A 24,390-nucleotide genomic window follows, 5' to 3' on the forward strand; every position below is an offset into this window, starting at 1 on the left:
AGAGAGAGAGAGAGAGAGAAAGAGAGAGAGAGAGAGAGAGAGAGAGAGAGAGAGAGAGAGAGAAACTAATGGATTTAAAGTGGCATAACTGGGACAGGGGAAATAGTTCAGTGGCATAAACACCTGCCTGGCAAGTGCAAGATCCTGAGTTTGATTCCTGGTACCAAAAATAAGTGAATGAATGAATGAGCATGACTAGTCCTAGAATGGCTTCCTATAAGGCTTCTGTTTTGGACCCCTAGTGTTCTTTTAAGTGTTCCATACAAGCATCTGACTCAGGGAGGAAGAAAGAAACAAAAAAAAAGCAAACATCTGATTTGTTTCATATGTATAATATGTACATGGTATAACAAATTTTTCTTTGCCTCAGATCTGAAATAAAGACAGATTGGGTTTATCCTGATAATCTCATTTAATAATAACCATAACAGCCACAACAGATTCATGTTAAGTGTATGAAATGGATTGCTTCATTTAATCCTTACAAAATTCTATAATGTATCACTTGTCACTAATCTGCTTTACAGATGAGGAATCTAAGCTTCAACAATGAAAACAAAATCTTGCCAAGTACTGCATTACTTTTGGGGATTCAGATGAGTTCTGCCTGATACTTATCCCTCTCCTCTTAAGTGGAACATTTTATCCCCCCAAAATTGGCAATGCCCAGGGATGCAGGGAACATTAACAGCGGATGAAGAGGCTGCATAGTGGTCTGCTTCTTAGGGTATAAACTCCAGAACTGCATGTGTGAATTAAAATTCTGGCTTTGCCTATGTAGACCACAGGTCCCTGTCTTCTCTGTGCCTCAGTATCTTTATCTTGTGTACAATGAGTAATAAATTAATTCCCCAAAAGCACTTAAGTTATACTTGTCTCATAGAGAACTGAATTATTAGTTATAACTAGAAGTTAGGTGCCCTGTCCTCCCTCATAACATTTTAGCCCTTAGAGCTGTTAGGCATTTGGTGAATCCCTCATTCAGAGATTTAATGAGAATTCTCAAACATCAGAACCATTTGGAAAACATGAGATGAGGAAATGCGAAGTAAATATGAAGCCTTCTAGCTCTGTATGTCTACTTTTAACTGAATTTTACTCTCTTCTCTACCAACCCACTTCCTGACCTGTAGGCAGTCACCCTGAGTAGTGGTGAATTGGTTACTGATCCTTGCTGTGATGTTTGCTAATAGCTAAAATAGTAGATGAGGGCCGGGCAAATAGCTCAGCAGATTAAAGTGCCTGCAAGCAGGTGCAGGGGCTGGGGTTCAATCCCGCAGCCTGCCATGCTGGCTCCGTCCTTGGGGCACACTGATCCAGTGATTGAGACTGGGCAGGGTGGCACGTGCCTGTAATCGCAGCTATTGGGAGGCTGTAAACAGGTGAATCACTATGAGTCAGATCTAGTAGTGAGACCCTGAATACCCTGTAGACCCTTCCCTAAATACAAAAAAAAAGGTAGGTGACAAGGAATTGTAATGGAAGGAATTTAGTAATGAAACAACTTTCTGATCATTAGAAAAACACTTTCTGGGGATCCAGACAATGTAAGGACAGATATGTTCAGCTCTGTGGGTGCCTAGATAGTCACAGCCACAGGATAGAGCAAATTCTTGTATTTGTGAGCTGCACATCTTTGCACCAAGATTTTAATCTTAATTCAGTGCTAATTTAAAAACTGAATTTTGAAAGAGGCATGAATTCTATGTTAAAGGAATTTGTGTATATTTGTAGCTCAGAGTTCTACTTGGAGTCCCCCCATTTCTAATACTACCAGAGTTTGAAAAGTGTTCTCAGTGGTTTCATTTGAGGCTACAGATAAGGAGTGTTTCCAAATGGTCCACGACACTGTCCTCCCCAGTGGAAATGTTCACTTCTACCTGTGTGTTGCTCCTTTCTGTCTTCTTTGGGTTGAGTGGTTCTATTGGGGGCGATATGAATTTCCTACCCTGCGAGGTTTTATTGTCATATCATTTTTATTGTACAACATCTAACATCTGCAGAAGAGTAAGCACAGCATACATGTAGTTAGAGAACATCTGATTTATGAACTACAATATTATAAATGCATCACCTCTGTGAGATCTTTCCTATTCCCATGTACTATCTTCTTTCCCTCCTCCTGGTAATAACCACCCAAAACTGTGTGGATTATATAGCTGTTCAATTGTCACACATAGATGTAGATGTAGATGTAGATGTAGGTGTAGGTGTAGGTGTAGGTGTAGGTGTAGAGGTAGATGTAGATGTAGGTGTAGGTGTAGGTGTAGGTGTAGATGAATATATATGAATCACAGGCTATATAATCCTCTAAAACTTTTGTACTTTAGTATGGCCCACAGACCTGTAACGCTGATACCACTGAGTATCAGATATATGGAACTCCAAACCTGTCCCTGAACTACTGAACAGAAATCTACATTTTAGCAAGAACCTCCTAATTTATATAAACATTAATTTGAGAATCACTCAAACAAATGCATTAGTTTATTTTCTTTGGGGTGGTTTGATTTGTCTTATTTGTGTCTTGTTTGTGAACCTTATAATAGTGATAAACAGCTGGATGTGGTGGTGCACACCTGTAATCTCAGCACTTGGGAAACTGAGCCAGGAGATCGCAGTGAGCTTGAGGCTGGCCTGGCCTGCACCATGAGTTCAAGGCCAGGCACGCCAGATAGCAAGAACCTTCCTCAACAAAACAAAACAAAATAGACCAAACACTGTCTTTTGCTACTTGTTTGTTTATTCTAAGATTCCTCCAAGGCATTTGTTGTCCTCGTGGCTGTCCAATGCAACATTTGTGCAATTTTTTTTAAATCTTGATTTGATTCCAGTTTATTATAATGACGCATCATCCTGTTTCCATGTATGCTTGTTGGTAAGATTGTTTCCATGCTGTGTACCAGGAAATTCATACGTGTGAATGTTTCCTCTTACCAGATGATGGCAGATTGTTTTCTACTAGTAGCCTCTGAGAATTTCTGTTGAGCTACATCTTTGCTGGCATATGATATCATCAAGCTCTTTTACTGACTTGCTGGATATGAAAAGCCCTTTCCTTATGTTTTTTTCTTACATCTATGACTATTAATGTGATTGGTCTTCTGATTAATACACTTCTCTTGTTTCCTCTTCTGTGAATTTTTAAAAAAATATTTTATCTTTACATTTGGTATTCTAAAATGATTCATTTTACTGGTACACTTTTGATATTCATAAAGATCACATTCATCACAGGAGATTTGACCTGTGCATTACTTAAGTTGAATCTTCTTTATTTTTACCTATTCCCATCCTCCCTTCAACCCCTTCCCTTCCTTATTTACCAAAGCTTTGTTCCCATTTTTTCCTTCTATTCCTTCTCTCCTTCCTTCCCCCTTCTTTTTCCCCCTTCCCATTTGAACATTGCTATTGCTATTTCTTAGCTGCTGACATGACCCTAGACTTACTAGACATGACCCTTGGCAGATTCCAGGTGGTGCAGTATTTTCTACCTGCTTTGGACTTGCTCTTTCACTTTCTGTATCGCTTTGCTCCCTCTTGATCACTTTCCTAAACAGAAGTTCTAATAGTTTGGTTTGTAAGTATTTTACTGTCAGTGATTTTTGTATCCTTTAGAAAGTGAATTTCTCTCCTATGTGAATATCACAAAACTAATAATAACAATGGATGGCCTGTTTCATGGAGAGCTACAGCTAAAATAATATTAGCTGAAATTGTAAACCTCCCACTCACTGATATTATTAAATAACCCATCCTATGACATTTCACTTTCAAAGGTCTCCCCTTAACTTTTCTCCTTTGTCATCCAGGCAAAATCACAGGTATTTAGACTCATCTTGGCCAGAGTTCAAGTCCTGACTTCAACATTAAGCAAGTATTTAATGTTATATAAGTAACTGTCCCAGTGAGCTTCAGCTTGCTTTTATGTAAAACAGTTAGTGCTATGGTTCTTGTATTTTAAGAAATTTATTAATTGTACTATGCAACTCAGTTTAATAGAGCCTTTTTAAATGAAAGTCAGGGCTGGCCAAATAGCTCAACAGATTAAAGCACCTGCTTAAGCAGACGCAACAGCCAGGATTTGATCCCTGGCATACAGTCCCGGCCCCACCCCCACCCCCGGGGCATGCTGAGATGGCAAATGAAACTAGGCATGGTGGTGAGTGCCTGTAATCCCAGCTCTTGGGAGGCTGAAAACAGGTGGAACACTATGAGTCTGATCTACGTAGTGAGACCCCGTAGACCCTGTACTAGAATACAAAAATAATTAACTAAATAAAATGCAAAACATTACTTAAAATTTACACCTTTTTAAATGAATAAAAAATTCAGACAGATGACCAAACAATATCTACAACATTACTTTTCAGCACCCCCAAGTATGATATCTTCATTCCCATGAAGAATGTAGATTCTTAGCAGTTTTTCACCTTTCATGGTTGGCCTGCAATGCACAGTGCCAATCTCTTGTAATCTCTTTGCAATTTTGAGATGGAGCATGACATTTCAAGGCATAGTGATTCTTTTGTAAATTTAATTATCAACCACTAGAAGTTAAATGTCCTCCCATAAATGTCAGCTCAAAGCTTATGGCAGATGGACATTTAGCACCTGAATAATTATCTTCCTGCCTCCCAAGTCACTCCCTCTGACAGTTCTGTGACATCTTCCCAAGGAGTGGTAGTACTCTATCTCCTCACATTTAAGAGTATGAGAACTGTGCAATTGGCAAGGACTTCGTAGTACTTTCAATGATAAGAAAATATACAGCTTCAAATGTTACTATCTAGTTGCTTTCATTTAGACATGGAAGTGTAGCCATTCTCTCAGAATAAATATTTTCTTAAAGATAACAAACATTTAGCTTCCCCATGTATTTGTCTTCCCATACACGCAGAAGGACTTCTTCTTTCAATGAGGTATTGTATGATCTTTTGAAGACATTTTAAGTAAATACTAGACATCTACATTAAGTGTACAGTTCAACTGTGTGTAGCTATGTAAACAGAAGTTAGAACCCCGAAGCTGTAGACCTCCTTGATGTATCTTCTTGTCAAACAGCTTCCACCTTACTTTGCCGCAGGTCACCAAGGGCAACACTATTCCTCAGCTCTAACCAGTGTATGACCGTTCCTGTAGCTTTTCCCAGAGCTAGGATGCTTCCTGAATACCTTTTTTCCTTCTGCTTCCTGCTCAAATGTTGTCCCATAAGAAAGGCCTTCCTTGGCCACCCCAACACAAACTAGCACATGGAAGCCCAGGCTCTAGCCTCTTGCTTCAATTGCTTCATAGAACTTGGCTCCATCTGACATATTTATATGTATGTGGGGGTGTTTATTCTGTCTCTTCCAATTAGAACAGGAGACCTGGCAATTTTCTTTTCTTTATTGAATTCTCTATCTCCACAATTTAATACTCCATCCATATTAAGTGCTCAATAAATATTTGTCGAATGAGTGAACTAATGGGAAAATCTAAGCAACAGATGCTTTCCATGTAAATCAAAGTCTTACCAACTAGCTATACCCAATATCTGTGAGGGCGAGCTCTGTCCCTTTAATCCCTTTTGAAAGAGTCATTTTCAGTTCATGTTAAATGTGAGAAAATGTATTGTTGTAAAGATTAAATAAAATAGTGCATGAAAAGTGGTAGGATAGGAAAACTTAAATATTCAACACATGCAACAAATTTCTATCTAGCCACCTTTTCTCCTATCACAAAGCAAGTGTTTATGGTTTGGGACAACTCCTTTCATCTGCGCCTGATGGTTTGTCCTCATTGCCTTCTCTGGGATAGCACATTACTGCTTTCCTTCTTCCCCTAAGAGCTGTGGTTTCCTCTTTCTTTGCTTCCTTCCTATCAATCTGAAACATGACCAGTCCAGAAAAGATCGCTTTTGATCATGTACACAAAATCGCCACTTTGCCTCAGAGGATATGCTGAACAGCTGATCTTTGCCTAGGTTCTGCATGCTTTTGTGGATGGCCTTATACATTTCTAGAATTTTTAGGTGTTTCCTGACACCCTGTGCCCTGTGTTTTCTCTTTAAGTTTTTACCTCTGCCAACCCGTGCCTAGAATGCCTGTAATCCGAGGTCCTCTCCACAAAACACACACATAGATCTGTGCACATGAAGGGACTTCTTCACCATGAGAGTAGCCACTTTCACTCTGTGAAACATTTGCCTCCACTTAGATGTAACTCTTTGTCATGCTTCATGGAGCTTTAAGACTTGGGCATTCCTTTTGTATCCATAGCAAACACTTCGCACCCATATTGACGTACAGGTTGTCATTCTCTCTCTCTCTCTGTCTCACGTCCAACTCATGACCCACAGGCTGTTTGCCCTCTTCTATAAAAATGTTATAATGAAAATATCTAAACATAAAGGAAGCTCTGTTACTCATGTACAGGAACTATATTGTAAATGTAGCCCAAGATCCTTCTTCCTCAGTAGGGCGTAGCCAAGGCAAACATATCCAATCCACAAGTCCTGGATGAACATGCCTGCTTTAAATTGCTTGTTCATCCCCTCCACCCCCAGAAGACACAAAGCTCCCTGAAGGACAATGCTTCTTGATGTGTAGTTAGGAATGAAATACTAAAGTCTACATGTGAATTGGCACATGGTAGATAAGCAATATTTTCAACTCAGACTGACAAGGGTTGTTCAAAAGCTTTGAAATTGGATTCTGGTGATATTGAGCCACCAGCTAGTTTGAAATTTATATGCTTTTAAATGTCCCTTAGTATGCTAAATAAAAACAAATATATTCAAGTGCAGTATTTCTTAGGTTAATGTTAATTGCATGCTGCTATTTAGTTCACATTAGACAAAAATTACTGAAAATGGGCTACTACATTAGAAGCAATGGAATAGAAACAAATCTCTGCTAGTATTTATTATAGTGATGATATTGACAACATTGTGTGATATATGTATAGGATTATAATTTCAAAAGCCCTTCATATATCTTAAGGAAATATGCCTGTTTTTACTTCAAACTTAAGACGGGTGAAATCTCAGATTGATATTATAGTCTTTGGGTATTTCTAGCTAGATAGGCATTTGGCCTTCTTTAAGAGAGCATTGGAAGATGAAAATTTTCAATTATTAGCTAATATATCTTAACAAAATAACATATACATTTGAACGTGCATAAGATATATGCAAAATAAAGGTCTCAATTAATTATTTCTCCCATCACCAAGATAGAAATGAATTCATAGTTATTGCAACTAACCATTTAACACTAGAGTCTGGGTAAAAATGGCAAGTTTTTAGCTGACATCATTTGTGCTAGAACCCTTGCTAACTGCCCAACAGCAAAACACACAAGTAATTGTATCGTTAGAGAAGATTTGAAATATGTTAACAGAAGAAGGTATTAGTATGTCATCTCCAGCTCTTTGGAATGACACCAACTGTTTTCTTAAGTTCGTTTTGTTGAAATAGGCATTAATTGTTTATCCGAATTTCACTTCTTATACAGTTGTGTTTGGATAATTAGTGATAGCTTTCAAACATACCCCATATGAAAATAAATTGCAAAATTTCACACTGTACCCTATAAAATTCTAAGAGCTGTCTATATTCCATAAGTGGAAAAAGTGTATAATTTGGGATGTAGACAAGAGACACAATGAACATTTCACATTTTTGTTGTTCTAACTGTAAGTAAGAAGTCTTTAGATTAATAAAAAGCTTTTTACTTGGCAGGGTATAAATCTCAACTTTTAATGTTACAAGATTTTCCTTTAGGATAGAGGTAAGAAGATAATAAAGTGCTTATTTCTACATGTGTTGAACTTTTAAACTAGTTTCATCTGAAAGTATTTGAGACCCATGCACAAGTCACCTCACAGCACTAGTTTGTCTTCACAACCAAAGGGGATAAAAGTGCTGGACAAGTAGTTACTTATACATACAATCACCTGAAGTTATTCCTTTTCTTTGCGGAACCAGGGATTGAACTCAGGCCCTTGAGCTTACCAGGGAAGCTCTTATTAGACTGAGCCGTCTCCCCAGCCCCACTCCTTTTAATGTTAATGCCTATATTCTTCCCTACAAAAACTCATTTCATTTGTCAAAGTAGGGCATTGTCTCCCAAACTTTACTCAGAACTACCATCAACTTTAAAATTTTGCTAAAATATAAAACCACAGGTCATATTCAATTCGAAGATTCCTGGGGTGGCATGTTATAAATTTGCTGTCCAGCTGATCCTGAGGACATTGAAGTTTGTAATCACTGATGGAAAGTTCAAAATCGACTGTTTTACAAGCCCCAGGGTGGTGTCTCCCAGGTGCAGACAATGGTGGTAACCACCGATCAAGATGATATTTAGGTTCATTCCAAGTCTGGTAGGAATCATCAATAAGCACTTGTGTATATATCATATGCTAAATGATGTCTCCTGAAAGAATAATCAGATGATTCTGTAGCATGAGCTATAAAAGTACTCCTTTGCATATAGGAGACAGTGAGAGTAAATAATTTAGCTGAGGTCTCACGGGTAGCAAGTGATGGACTGAGCCCACGCTATAGTAATAAGCTATTAGCATCAATAACCTTTTGGAATTATAATTATTTCAATTTCTGCAACATGGAAGCATCATAAATGATTTTCTTGTATTTTAAAATTTTCATGACTTGTAATTCTATACTAAAATAAAGCAAATTACTTTGAAGAATTAATGGAGAACAGTGAAAAGAAGGAAATGCTTGTGGATTGAAAAGGAGTGAACTGCGGTGAGAACCGTGCAAGGTTTGAATTATTCTGTTTAATTGGGAAGGAGGATCATAGACTACTTGGAGCTCATAGTATTTGAAAAGTTAGAATTAGATTCATAAGTGAAAATTTTTGCTATGCTTTTGGACACTAAAACTGTGGCAGGCATTTCATAGAAAAGAAGAAAGCTGTATACTCTTTTGAGATGGTTGCAAATCCTAATGAGGCAACGATTGAAGAAATAAAGCAGTTTATGTTTCAAAATACTCCCTTTCATTCTTTTCATATTTGGGATGACACTGGTCCAGTGACCTCCAAGGCTTAGACAATGCTCTGGCCACTGTTGGCTGTCACATTTGCATCAGCAAAGTGAGAACCGTACAGTCAAGCACCAGTTTTGGTCCTACAGGAGGCAGGGGTGCTTCGGAGACTTCTGCCTTAGTCCTATAAAGACAGCCTTTCTCGGATTTTGTGCACGGACACCTTATTATCATAGTATCAAAATGTTGAGGGAAGATACATCTCCAGTAGTAAACATGAAGAAATACTGAGGATCTTTTTGTATGGTATCATATATAAATGCTGCCACTTGGAGACACTTGGGCATTTCATGGACCATTCTTACGGATGAGCAGTGAGCATTATTTTCATCGAGGTTATTTTTCCAACGAAATCTGCACTAAACATACACTCTGTGGACAGCATCATATTTTCAGCGCTCTGGCGGGTCTGAAACATGCTTCCTGATTCTGATACTGTAGTATTCTTCATATGATATGCATGAAATGTACACAAGCAGTTAAGACTGCATGCACCAAATAGAATATAGTGCCAACAAAGTATTACAAGTCCTAAACATAGGCTGCATAATGAATGATACTTGTAGTGACTTTCAACAAGACTGATTCTAGAACTATTTTAACAGGGAGTAAGTGACATCTGATTTTTAAGTAATGGGTCAAGATTAAAAAGGTGCAGAAAAAAATATGTACACTGCTCTGAAATGCTCTGCTTTTTAGAAGTATTCAATGTTGTAGCAAAGTGGAAAGGAAAAAAAAAAGACAAAAGTTGAACTGGGATTATAGGATCAAATAGAACTTCCATTTATCTTGACCAATAATGGCGCAGCGTGTTTTAAAACTCTTTAGTAATAGAGCTGCGTTCTGCTGGAAGTGGTAGAAAGGCAAATTGCAGTCAAGCTGTCAAACTAGCAACTGCTGAAGACAGCCAGAGGCTTGTAATGGATCAAGTGTGGGGACACTCAGTGTGGCCAGGGACCTCCGGTGTGGCTCTGTAATTAAGGACTACTCTTAATTTCCAGCCGGAACTACTCCAGATGTTCAAAAGGAAATATTGGGCATTCTACTGCTATGGGGAAGATGCACACAATATTTAATCGCACGCTAGGAAAAGAGACTGAATTAGTCTTAAATATTGGATCTTCAGCCAGAACCACTCTTTTTAGCGACGCGCGCACACCACGCCCGGCAACTCCGCGGGGTCAGATCCCTCCTCGCCGGGCGGAGAGCTCGCTGTCCATAGGCTCTGAGGACCGCACGGAACCGCGAGCTGCGTTTCTCCGAGAGGACTGAGGCAAGTGGAGGTGAGGAGCGCAGCTCGCGGGCTGCGAGGAACCAGCCGTGCGGGGGGAGGGACCCGGAGCGCAGGTCTGACTCCTGACTGGCTGGAGTGGTTTTGGAAAAGTCAGAGGTGGGGCTCGCCAGCCGGGAGCTGTCCAACTTTTCAGCAGCTCGGAGATTCGGGCTCGTTCGGGTGCCCTGGACGGAGGCGGCGGCTACCGTTTCCGTCGCTCCTGCTGCAGCCCTAGCTGCTCACAGTTCGTGCTTTGGCCGCCGGCGCCCAAGGGGGAGAAGAGAGGAAGGAAGGGAGGCAGGAAGGACTGGCCGTTGGTGAAGCCGTGCACCGCGCTCCGCAGTCTCGGTCCCCTGGGCGGCAGCGCAGGAGCACGTCTCTGCCGCTACCGCCGGGAAAGGGAGCCCCGGCGCAATCGGTGCTCGCTCCCGCGGCAGAGACCCTCGGTCGCGTCGAGCGTCGGGTGGCTTCCAGTGGGAAGCTGAGCTCAGCCTCGGCTCGCCTCCAGCAGCGGCGGCGGCGGCGGCGGCGGCACCCGGCAGGCGCCGGGCTGGGCAGCAGGACCACCATGGAGGCAGAGGGCAGCGACACGCCCGGCCAGGCGGGCACCGGCGAAGGCAACGACGGCGCCGGAGGGGCCGCCCTCAAAGCCCCCAAGCACCTCTGGAGGCAAGAGCAGCACCACCAGTACCCGCTCCGGCAGCCCCAGTTCCGCCTCCTGCACCCGCACCACCACCTGCCCGCGCCACCGCCGCCCTCGCCCCAGCCCCAGCCCCAGTGCCCGCTGCAGCCGCCGCCCCCGCCCCCCCTGCCGCCACCCCCGCCGCCCGGGGCTGCCCGCGGCCGTTACGCCTCGAGCGGGGCCACCCGCGTCCGCCACCGCGGCTACTCGGACACCGAGCGCTACCTGTACTGCCGCGCCATGGACCGCACCTCCTACGCGGTGGAGACCGGCCACCGGCCCGGCCTGAAGAAATCCAGGATGTCCTGGCCCTCGTCCTTCCAGGGACTCAGGCGGTGAGTGGGGAGCGCCCCTTCCCCCACGCAGGCAAAGGATCCCCTCCCCTTTGCGGATTCTAGCGGGTCTCTGTACCTCCCTCATTCCTGGGGACCCCAGATCAAATTATATTCCTGAAATTAGGGGGAGGGCGAGGAGGGGCGTGTCTGTCCTTGCTTGAGAGGATACGAGTCAGGTATGTGTGGCAGACCCAGAATAAGGAAGGCATCCTTGTTAATTGTGTGTGTATGCGCGCGCATGTGTGTGTGGTGTGTGTGTGAGTGTGCGCGCGCGCCATCCAGTCATGTGTGCCACGCACCCCTCCAACACACACGCTCGCTTCCATCCAAGCCTGGCAGCGAGATTGAACAGCCAATTCATTTTGCTCCAGGGGGAGGAGGAGGAAGGGAGAGAGCGGGGCGGGGGCTGAGCCCAGAAAGCGCCCAGGAATCTGTCCGCTCACCCCAGAGCAAGCCGGGTGGGCGGGGAGTGCACAGACCCATAGGTCCCGGGATGGCAGCTAAAAGCCCCAGGACGACTACAGCTTCTCTCCGTCGAGTCGGGAAATAAACTGAACAGCAAAAAAAGGGAGAACAAACACGTGGGTGACTTGGAGAGTTTGGAGCAAAATGTTCAGTCCTTCTAGGAGGGGAAGCGGGAGGCCTGGCAGGCGGGCGGGCGTCAGGGCGCCAGGCTGTTTCAGTCCAGAGCAGCGTGGAGCAGTGGTCCTGCAAAGTCCTAGGAAAAGAGCAGGGCGTTTAGCAGCAAGCAAGTAGTAGAGATTTGATTACAGTGATTTCCCCTTAACGTAAGTGCTCCGGAAGACTGAGCAGGGAAACCGCATGTCAGCTGGGAGTTCTAATAGATGCCAACGGCTCTTGCCAAGGAAATGAGTAGGGTAAAGGACCAATTACAGCTGCTCTGAGGAGTCGGCTCCGGGTTCTTAACTTGTGCATGGATGTTGCTCGCATTTGATCTCCTTCCTGGTGGCCGGCCACAAACCGTGCGTCCTCCACCCAACCCCCTACTGGTCCTTGGCATGCCTCATGACAAAGTGGGGCTGTCGTAGTCTAGCTGTGTGTGGGCAGGCACTAGAGGATGCTCCTCTCACACTCTCATCCCTGTCCAGATAATGGGCCATTGTAAATCAAGACTGGATGTGCAAACAGGAAAACCTGGGCCTGGGCTATTTCCTCCACCTCTGATTGACAGCAGGTTAGATTTACCTGCAAATCATAATGATGTTCAAATGCATTCACCTGAAGCTTCCCTCCCTCCCTTTTCTCTCTCCCTCTCTGATTATGCCTTTGCATCTATTGTAGATCCTATGAGAACAGGAATCTAGTCAAGCAGCATCTCCAGCCTGCTGTGTCCGAGTCCTCTCAGCTTACACCCATGCTCCTGGCCCTTTTTCTTCCTCATACCATTGGTGCAGTGGTGACTGTTGAATGCAAAAGATGAGAATTGCAGTTAATAATCCCAATTCAGATTAAAATCTGGCACGTGATGTGGATGGCAGGCATTAATAAATTAATATACATTTCGTTCTTAGAGTGTACATTTGCTAAAACTCAAATCTAGTTTAATTCTTTGAGCAGGTGGCCATCCTTACCTGTGGTTAAATGCCTTCCAATTTTGTGTCCCCAAGGGTAATATAAAGCAAGTATGACAATTTACCTATTTTATCTATTAAGAGAAAAACTTCATGCAATGCTGAGCCCCTAATAAACACTAAGGGCTATAGTTTTATTTCAAAGCTGTTTTAGAATTTGTAAATTAGCTCCATTTTTAAATGGAATATATGGGTTAGAACAGAGAAGAGAAAAATAAAGCTAATTACAAGTTTTATTGCATCATTGATTTGAATTTATTTTTTGCTACATTCCCTATACTAATGGTTCTATTTGAAATTCCTTAGTTGAATGGTAAAAAGAAAAACTAGGTGTAATGTGTACATGTAGCTTCCACAATAGTTCATCTGATATATCATTGGTATTCAAATTAAGGACCCTTGGACTTAAAAAATTTTGACATCACTTACATAGTCCCCACATGACTACACAGTTCATGTCATGCATTCCCTAGTGGAGTCTCTTTTGAAGATAAGCACGTTTCCAAAGAGGGTAATGGCATATAGGTATTAGTTTTATTTTGTGAAAGAAATTACCAATCCTATAAAATTATCAGATAATTTTTTGTGCCTGTTATCTTAGTCCAATGCTGTAACAGCATAAAGATGAAACAGGATCTTCTCCACTTTATAGACAAGAAGGCTGAGATGTACAGCATGTCGCTTATTCAGGATCACATAAACGGGGAGTCTAGAGCTGAGGTTGAAACCAAGATCTCTTGACTCAGCAAGACGCCTCCTGGTAGGAATGTGCCTAGAAGCTGAGCCCATGCTGCCCACATCAAGACTGTGTGAAACTGGACATGAAATTCGTACACTTGCTCCCACATGTCGTGGATTCCAAGTAGGCCCACAGTGAAGTGTTTCTCTTGTCCAATTTTAAAATACGGCACAGGCTTCCGGAAGCGGTGAAAGATTTTTAACTGCAACTTCAAAACTATGTGCAGTATGAACTGGCAGCAGTGATAACAATAAAGGCAAAGAGTGTGTCTGGCGATCTTTTACAGTGTGTAAAATAGTACATACGAAGCAGTGCTCAGAGGTATTAAAGCACTCGAAGTTGTTTTCAGTGACCTTCTGAAAGGCGACAAGAAGAAATTGGATGTGGCGGTGGGCGTTCATGCACGTTACCGCTTCAATTGTCAGACTAATGTCTGGAAAAGTGTCAGAGGTGGATGTTTGAATGATTCTATATGGATTTTAAGAAAAAAAAAACAATATCTTTTGAAAAGAAAGTTCTAGCATGTGTAATAGCATTTCCCAGTATTATTTTGTTGACCAAAATGTTTGAAGTTCTAGTTTGTGAAAGAACAGGGGGAGAAACCTGTTTATATGGGCAGGAGGGAGACAGTCCTCAGACATTTGATGGTCAATTCCTTTGACTCCATGGGACATATGGATATGTTAAATGTATTTTGTATTATGGTGTATCTGTCTAACAAGGTAGATAGATTTATTAATCTCAATGTAGAAAAAATTCCAAGGATAAAATTTTCAGAAGAATAGGTCCCTAAGAGAACTAAAAAAATACCCCAAAACATTTTAAAAATGTATATATCAGGCTTATTTCAACCAATAGTTCCTTGAAATTAACAACTGTTTGACTGAAATGGTATATAATTTAATTATTTCCTTGACTGCTCTCCACATAATAAAAGTTTCCTTTTCAGTAATATATTTTCTCAACAATAAATCAGGGTGGGAGTACAACAGTTTGGTGATATAAAAATATCCCAGATGACAGGATGCAAATATGAAGGCTGCATTTTAGAAGAAGGTAACTGAAAACTATAATGGTACTACGTATAAACCCCATGCCCATGATAACACATGTGACATAAGTTTTTCAAATGCATTGGTATATAAAGGTTATATTGTTGTTGTAGAATTTCAGTACCCAAATATAATCATTTTAAAATTTTCTACTCTGTATTCTAAACTATCATCCATTGTTTTTCCTTGATTTTTTCAAAGTGCTTTGGAGTAGAACTGTCTTGTTAAAGAATATAATAATTAAGTTTATCATACAAGATATTAGCTTCACATTCTCAAAACATTTCATTTAATAATTTTTATTTTTATTTTTTTGTACCGGGAATCAAACTCATGTAACTCATGACCTCGTGCTTACCAGGCAGGGCGCTGTGCTACTGAGCTTTATTTCCATACTGAAAAATATTTAATTGAAAGGTTGATGGTTGGTTGTCTATACTATCTACATTCATGTTCCATGACATATTCAAATTTTAAATAAGGATATTACAGATATTTAAATAGTGAATATGTAAGAAAATATATTTTTCCCATTATTCTCATAACAACTTAATGTAGTAATTTATTAACTAACATGCAGAGACTCACAGGTTTATCACTTTCTTTTGTGTCTTACTCTGAAACTTTGTACCTTCCATGTTCCATAGAGTTAGATAGAAGGAGGTAGAAAGGTAGAAAGGAAAGAATAGGAATGTGCTTATCCAGGATGGTATATTCATGAACTCTTGTTTTATTTTTTACCAGGCCACCTTGGTTCAGTTGCCCACATATGCAGTAGTAACAGGAAAATATGTAGCCAAAAATATCTACATGACACATTTCTAACATGATGGGATATTGAAATGGAAAACAACTTAATCTAGCCTAGCCCACCACTACTCATCCTATACTTGAAGGAACTTGTATTCTGCTTTACTAGCAAGACTAGATTTATAATTTAAATCCTCCATATCTCTTGACAGGTAATTTAGGCCTAACAATGGAGCCATATTTTAATAATCAATATGCCCATCTCCTAGACGGTAGCTTAAAACAAAAGTTTGGAGGTTACTCTTAAAAAGTATGTACAAGGAGATGAAATTTTCAAATATTAGAGAAAGATGACTTTGACATTGCAACACTTTCACTTTTCAAAATAGATACATGTACACACACACACACACACACACACACACACACACACCCCACACAGAGCACTGGATTGGTCACTCATTTTTACCTGCAAATTTTAATGTCCATTTGGTGGGGTGTCTTGAAAAGGGTTCAGAAACATTGTAGAGAGTAAACAATTAGAAAGCCTTTGCTGATGTCTTTTGCTAACATCAGCAAAGTTATGTCCTCATAGTTTATTATCCATCTTTGTGTTTAAAAATCCACACTATGTGTGTGGATAGCTTGACTGCTTCTGCTCCTAGCTTGTAACAGCAATGTTGCTAAGGAGCACATCAGATAACACTGTATCTTATTTTAAAAGTAGTCGCAGTTATTTTTACTCTATGAAACATTTTTTTCTACATTTAAAGTAGGAAATTTAATCTTCCCAGAGAGGGCATTTTGCTTTACTTTTTTGAAATTCATTAGCCATATTGTAATGCCACTTACATATTATACACTGTCATTGTCCTGCTTTATCATATCACTGTGGATATTAGCTGAGAAGTAAGGTTTAAAAAAGCATTTATAGGTACCAGTCTATTTGAGTGGGGGGTATCATCATTTGTCCCAGTATCTACTAGTGCTGTTAGCCTGATCTTCTCCTTAACTGTGGATCTCAGAAGATCTTCCAAATCTACCTTGGAAATATCAGCGTTCTTTATTGTTGCATCCCTGACTCAAGTATCCACCATGAGTTCAGCCACCATTACAACAGAATTTTAGCAGTGTGCAGTTCCAATCTCCTCACATTCCAGGTCGTGTCACTCACCAAACCCCCAAACACACCATTTCTTTGTCTAAAGTCCTGGAATAATATCTCTTGCCCTTCAAGATAAAAATCTAAATGTCTTAGTCTCCTTGTTCAGAATAGTAACCCCGAGTATCTTCCCTGTACACAGCCTTGCTATTCGTCCCATTCCGTCAGTTCTATGAGATGACCAAAGTCAAGTTCTTGGCACATGCTGAGCTCTGTTTGCCTTGCAGGTCCACCTCTTCATCCACGTGATGCCCTTACTTTACCCTAGACTGCTTTTCCCATAGCCTACAGTACCCCTCCTTCTTTGTTCAGAAAGCTTATAATTCTTATCATATTCAGCACATATATTAGCACTTTTGGGGACATTCCTATAAGGAAAAAGGATGGTTTTCTCTTTGGCGGCTTCCCCTAGCATTTTGTGCATTCCGTTTTCTTGCAGCTACTCATTGCTATTGTATTCGTCTCTTCCTTCCACAAATGATGAGCTTACCAATGTAAAAATATAATAATGAAACCTCATCTTTTTAGTTTAGGTTGTCTCAGGTACATATATTTGATTTTCTTATGACCTCTATGAAGAGTAAAAAGGGAATTATACTTTGTCCATTTCAGGTTACAAAAAGCAATAGTACTGCCTCTCAGCAAAACGGATCCATGTCCATATTCAAATCCATGTAGAACCTAAATTTGAGCCTTACGTGGCACCGAGCAGCTGTTGATATCTGATGAAATGAAGGCCATAATTTTATATGATGCTATGAGGACAGAGAGGAATGATGGTGTTTATTAATAGGTTTGATGCAAGTTGTAGGCAAATTATATCACCATGAAAATAACCCTGGAGAAAGTTTCCCCTTTATGAATGAAACATAGCTGCAGAGTAAATTCTTAACTCTGTGTTCTTCAGATCCATAGAATTTAAGATGTTTAAGCAGTATGGTGATACAGCAAATATCGGGGAGAGTGTTCATCATGTTTTGGAGAGTGATACTGCGTTCTAAAGTTTACTAAATTATTGGCAATTAACTAAAGGAACAATTACGAGAGCACCATATATCAATAAAGAATATTCTCACTAGGGTAGCTGAGAGTAAGCTGTTTGAAATGACATTTTTGAAAGAATACTTTAGACAGCTAAGAATACAAGTTTATTTTAAAATCGCATATGCCCAGTTGAAGCTTGGGGATTATTTGACTTAAAATTGATTTAAACATGTGTAAGAATAAGTAAAGAATATTTTGGGAAAAAAAGGTATTTTTCTACATAGAAATATGCAAATGTATCTACAGGTTAGTCCTTCAAGCATGGCGTTATTAATTGAGAAATAAAACAATATATCAATAGAATACAGAGAACAATAAAGAGTGAGAGTTATGAGCATGTGAAAATTCAGGATTGGGCAAGGACAACATACAAATTCTGTCAGCATAAAAGAAATTATTTAATATAGGCTGCACGTTGGCTTATTGAAATTTAGAACTTCTTGCATTTTCCTAAAGAACACAGGAAAGCTGTAGAAAGCATAAAAACTTAAGAGGAAATAGACAACGCTCACAAGTAAGAGCCAGTCAATGTAAAAAGAAGGATGGATGACTAAACACACATTTGGAATGCTTTTCTCACTTGGTAAACAGCAAAATAAAAATTGAAACATCAGTGTTACTTAAATTTTCATCTATCACTTTCTTTAAAAAAATGAATAATTCAAAAGAATCAGAGGGTGTGGAGAAATAGGCCCTTTCTCATGTTCATTGTAAGTGAAGAGCGTAAATTAGGAAGACGTTGATAAGTATTCAAATATATAATCACTATTTTGAATGTGTATACCTTTGGCCAAGTAATTCTCTGCTTAAGAATTTAGCCTAAAAATATAATTGAATAAGTAAGAAGTGCTATTTAGAAACACTGCACATAAGAGTGAATATTCGGAAACCACCGAAACATCCTTTAATGGAGAACTGATAAAATTAATGACATCATATCTTCGAAAAGAACTACTAAAGAATGAAAGGTACCTGCCTACATTAAAATGTAATTATAAGCTCTATGAATTTTAAGGAACAGATCATAGAATATTGCAGCATTCTGTTGTCCGTGTTTGTATGTATCCATATTATACATATGAGGGTGTCACAGTATGTGTTGCACATATAGATGATGCATATGTGTATGTTTATGTGTGTGTGTGCATACACACTTACACATACAGTTTTCCTTAGGCAAGAGAACCATAAACATGCTATAGTGTGTGAAGCTATTGTGTTTTTTGTTTTTGTTTTTGTTTTTGTTTTTGCAGAACCGGGGATTGAACTCAGATCCTTGTGTTTGCCGGTCAAGCGCTTATCCTACTGAGCCATCTCCCCAGCCCCCTCTAAGTTTTTTATTGTGTTTTTTTTTTGTGAAGCTATTATTTGATATTCTTTTCTTTGATTCCCTTTAATATCAGAGAAAATAATATGTTGCATCTATTAGTGCAAATTCATACATTTCTTTCCTTTGGAAAGATACATTTTTTAATTATTGAGGTTAATATATTGTACCTGTACCCCATTTTTCTCTCTTCTTTCTAAAAATGGAAAATGATTCTATTATAAACCAATGTACTATAAGAATATAAAAAAAAACAAGGATGCTAACCAGAAAAATATAACCTCACAAACATAAAATGAAAGCAAAATTGGAAACCATTGATTCCTGAGCAATTGCTAAGAATGATGCAGATATCTGGCTCTGCACTTCCTATCAACTGATACAAGGACAAAAACACTATGGGTTCAAGATTCATGCACCAATAAATTAAAAAAATGAGTTGCCTGTTAGGTGTGCTGGTATGAACATGAAATCCAGGAACTCTGAGAGGTTAAGGCAGCAAGATCGTAAATTCAAACTCAACCTAGGCAAATCTATGAAGACCCTGTCTTAAAATGTAAAAAGAAATGGAGCTCTGGCTCAGTAAAAAGCTTCTGTGTTCCTCTCCCAACATCACACACACACACACACACACACACACACACACACACACACACGAGGTGCTCAAAAGAGACACATTTTATAAACTCTAAAAATTAAAAAAGAGATTTCCCATGATGTCTTGTAGAAACTCTATGTGCTGTGGTTTATATAATCTCAACAAATTTCCTACACTTTATAAAATATGAAATAATTGTGAATGTTTAGCACTGTAGCCATTCGATGACCTGCTGTCTAAAACCAGCCATTGAGGTCTAAGGTCCTTCAAAGAAAGCATTCTCAACAGGGGCGAGCTGAGCACTATAGAAAAGAGCCACATGCTCCTGCTGAGCGAATCCTCCAGACCCTTTCTCCTATCACCGACGTTCAGCCTGTGCTCCTTTGGTTGTGTGAATTTGCTTTACATGCTTTATTTGTTCCCTAACCCTTGAGATCGAAAACTAATCCTTTATTTGTTTCTCTCCCAAGAAATGCTTTTTGACCTCATTTGTTTCTATAACGGCAGCACACAAGCAGGTCCAACCTGATTAACTCCTAAGCTTGGTTCAGGATTCTGGGACACCAGGCCAAATTCAATTCCCTTTATCTATGATGAGATAAAACCAAAGGAAAAGGAGAAGTCCGTTTCGGTATGCAGGTCTCCGGTTTTCTACCACAGGTACCCCATCCCTAGCTGTTCATAGTACAGTCTACTCCCATGGAGTTCAATGGTCCTGAAAAGCTATTTACGACATGTTGCTCTGATAAATAAATGGGTTGACATACTCATGCAGACCAAGCTGCTCACCACAAAAATGATGGTATTTTTAAATTAATTGACTCACAGTTTTCCCTCTGTAGAGAGGCATGCCTCTTATTTACAGAAGACCCCACGTTTTTCTTAGCAATACTGTATTTCCTGTTATAATTACAGTTAATACTATTTACCTAGTAAGTGAATATTTGTACAGCTGTCTTGGACAGAGTTTTAAATCCTTAAAGTAGGAAGTAAACGTTGGAACTCTCTGTAAGCCCATTTTCTTCCCCTCTATGAGCAGCACTTGGAATCACTGTTACCCTCTGGGGTCTTTTAACTAAGTGGAGTCAGGGTCTTGCCGGTGGTCAGCATCCTGGGGTCTGCACTGTACCGAAGTCATGCAGCTACTCATCAGGGGAGTTTCTACTGCAGACAGTGATGGACTCATCAAGCACTTATAAACACCCGATGTTGTTCTCATCGTACTTTTAAAAAGTACTAAGAGTACAGCGATAATCCTTGTAAAGAAGTTAGAATGCACAACGCACGCTAGCCTTAACAATTCCAAAACTGCTATAAACCTTCACTGAAACCTCCAGGAGGTCAACAGGTTGGCAGTTTGTGAGGAATGAAAAATGATCCAAAACAACTTTGTTTCTTCTCATACTGAGTCTACACATTTAGGAGCCTCTATTGTTTTCTCTGCCTAAGATGGCATTTCTAACGTCATACTCGTGAGCTTTCCTGACAGCTATTTATATACTTGCAAGATTAATCCAAATATCTCATTTTCACCAAAGCCTTCTTAGATCTCCTAAATCTCCCATAATGCTATCTAGTTCTTCTTTATAGCATTGATGATATTTTAATTACAAGTTTAACTCTATAGTTATTTGATTAATGCCAGTATCTTCCACCAAACTATAAAGCCCAGTGAAAGCGAGAACCATTCTAATTCTGTTCATGTAAGTACTGTATAGTACTTGTGTTAAAAAAATTAATAAATCGATGAATCCCATAATTTTCAAGTTGTCAATTTGATAAAATTAGGAGTCCGCTATTTATAAAGGGCAGAAAAATTTCCAAATGCACAAAAACTTCAAATGTAGGCAATCCTCTCCCTGAGTTTTATATTATTGAAAAGTTGAGAAATTACCAAGCAATTTATTTGATGTAAGACACTTGAGTATTAGCAGGGGTGAATATCAGCTCTGGAAAGGAGGCAGAAGGGCAGAAAATGTGGAGTATCGTGGGCTCTTAGGACCACAGCATTCCAGAAGATTTACATTATGGGCATAGGGAATAAAATGAAGACCATTTTGTACTAATTTGTGATTTCATAGTTATTTCATTTAGCTCACTGTTGATTCTTACATTTAGTAGTAAATTGTACATATTTTGCCTCAAATTCTATGTTTCTGTTACTGTTCATTCACACAAATATAAAGTGTCCCTAACCTGTCAGATGACCTCAATACCTGATATTGTAGTTACTTGAGAATGAAGAATAAAATAACCAGAAGAGTAAAACTAAATATATTTCCCGAGGATGTCATAGTTAATTCAAAATTATCTAAGCACTTTCACAATTATAAGTAAAAGTACAAAGTACTACTCTGGAAAAAATGACAAAATTTCATAAATGCTTCATTTTTTAATTAAATATTTTTGGTGTTGTAGGACATGAAAGGTGTCAGCTGCTGACATGGACTAGTTTGTAAACTAAAGTCAGAAAAAAACCATCATAAGAGCATCAACAGCAGATCATGTTAATCACAGTAATAAGAACAATCACATTATCGCAATGTTTCAGAAAAAATTTACTGAGAACGATTTTGTGCTTGTTTCTAATGGCAGCCATGCAGATTCAGCTGCATGACTGTTTTTTCTCTGCTCTTCTGTTTTCAGTAAGTTCAAAAAAATTAATTACATAACTCATTAATTCTACACACCATGGAGCGAAATAGTATACCTTCTGTTGTATTACATATCAACTTGCTCCTTTTCTTGTAAGAGTAAAGCATTTCTACTGGCTTAGCTAACTTTAGCACACAACTAGAGCAGCCAATGAGCAACTTTGCCAAGCAAGTTCAATGCAGTTTTTCCCCAGAGAGCCTTAAAAGTGATTTGACTAAATCAAGATTTTAGCTGGCAGAATTGAGCAAGATGCTCCTTTGAATGTTTGTCACTGCATCTGTTTAAAATCATGAAAAGTTGCAGGAAGATTCCAACCCAGAGCGCATCTACTGAAGACACCAGGAGAGAAGTACTGCAGAGAAGTAACAGCATACACCAGCATTGGCCCACAACCAGCCTGGCAGCCTGTTTAATTGCTTTGGATGCTGTCTTTGTCTAAGTATTTGCTTTACATATTTAATGTAGTTAATTAATGAATGTTTTGAGTCTTCTATTATAAAACAGAAATCTCTCTGTAAAAATAAACATAAACAAATCACAAATGATAGAATACCAAACTGAAATGTCATAATTATCTCACTACCTTCTCCCCAGTTGTTGCTTTAGTGACGTACCACTATCATATGCTTTTGTTAAACAATAGACAGTGTTCAGAGAATTGCTGCGTGCTACTGTAGTAACAGCGTTTTCCAAGCTACTGGCCTAAGAGAAGTTCAGTGTGCATTGAGTCTGGCTAAGTGGGACGCGGCTTGGCAGGAGAATGTAAGAAAGGGGCCCAAGGCTCTACTCTAGCTTCTTCAACAGTCCACCTCGATGTTTGAAAGGCACAGATAGATTTATCCAAGGATAATCCTGTAGTTAGTTTTGATTTTTTCTATCTTAAAGCAATATAGATTTGTTCTTTACAGATCTAGATGTCAAAAGTCCAACATAATTTTAAGGAACTGAAAGAAAAGTGTCAGCAGAAGGGAATCTGGGGTGGTAGGTTCCAAGACCATGTCATCTCAGGCTGCGGAGGCTGACTGCACTCCTGGGCTCCCTGCTGATCATGCCAGGTCTGAACATTCTGCTCTTATCTCCTGCCTCCCGCTTATAAGGATCCCAGATAATTCAGGGCAGTTTCCTCATCTCATGATCCCTAAATTAAATCATATCTAGAGGGCTTTTTATCAGGAGGTAAAATTCTCAGCATTTGGGGATTAAGACATAGACATTTTTGGAGGTTGGGTCTGTTTATTGCTGAGTACTGTTTCGTTGTACACATTTACCCTGATTTGTTATTGCATCCTCTTATCTATAGATGGATGTTTCCATTAGTTACTGCTTTGGTTTATTTTGAATAACCTTCTAAAACCTCATTTTGGAAAATATGAACAACCTCAAATGGAAGAAAGCAGAAATGTGATTTAGGTGTTTATTGTAATATACTGGGTAAGAAATAAATGATGAGGGCTGCAGAAGTAGCCCAGCGGTCTAAGTACCTGCTTAGACAAGCGCAGGGACTGGGGTTCGATCCCCAGCACCACACGCTGTGCTGGCTCTGCCCCTGGCATGCTGAGCTGGCCAAGCCTGTAATCCCAGCCCTGAGGAGGCTGAAACAGGAGGATCACTATGAGTTCAAGCTACATACCAAGACCCTGTACCAAATGCATAAAAAAAATGATACTATAATCTGAAATTAGTGCTTTAGCAGAAAGATAGAACAGATGAATTTAAGAAAGTCTTTATAAGTAGAAATGATCAGATTTGTTAATTCACTTAATTTTATGAAATAAAATAACTTTTATGGTAAGTATATTTTTGAAAAATACAACTAAAATCTATAAATTTCTGAACACCTAAGGCAAGCTTCAAGTCTACACTTTTGCTTCTTTGCAGTCATTCTGATTTTTAATACATTTGGGTGGTGGGAAATTTAAAATATTACTTAAGGAAACAATTTTTAACATCTGCAGATGACATTTTGAGTGCTGTTATATATAAATATATATGTTAGTGTATTAATCACATTTTTTATTGTGAGTATATAGGCAGATATCATTCATTCCTGGCCACCAAGAATTAATTTTTGTTGACTAATTTTGTTAACTATTTGTTAACTTAAATAGGTTTTCCCAACTCATTTA

The 24,390-nt window shown here is 39.6% G+C and overlaps 1 protein-coding gene across 2 annotated transcripts in view; it reads left to right on the plus strand.

Moving 5' to 3' along the window:
* The window catches only part of Pde4d (phosphodiesterase 4D), a 1,527,171-nt gene that overhangs the window by 641,091 nt on the left and 861,690 nt on the right, over nt 1–24,390 (plus strand). The window contains exon 1 of one of the 2 annotated variants that reach the window (XM_004623068.3): nt 11,234–11,345. The exons of the other annotated variant lie outside the window; for it this stretch is intronic. Coding sequence (XP_004623125.2) covers nt 11,251–11,345 — 95 coding nt within the window. The 5' untranslated portion in view covers nt 11,234–11,250. Of the gene's footprint in view, nt 1–11,233; nt 11,346–24,390 lie in introns of those variants that run through there. 2 annotated transcript variants of the gene reach the window in all.

Source organism: Octodon degus, unplaced genomic scaffold (genome assembly GCF_000260255.1).
Source record: "Octodon degus isolate 3935 unplaced genomic scaffold, OctDeg1.0 scaffold00001, whole genome shotgun sequence".
In the NCBI taxonomy this organism is placed as follows: domain Eukaryota; kingdom Metazoa; phylum Chordata; class Mammalia; order Rodentia; family Octodontidae; genus Octodon; species Octodon degus.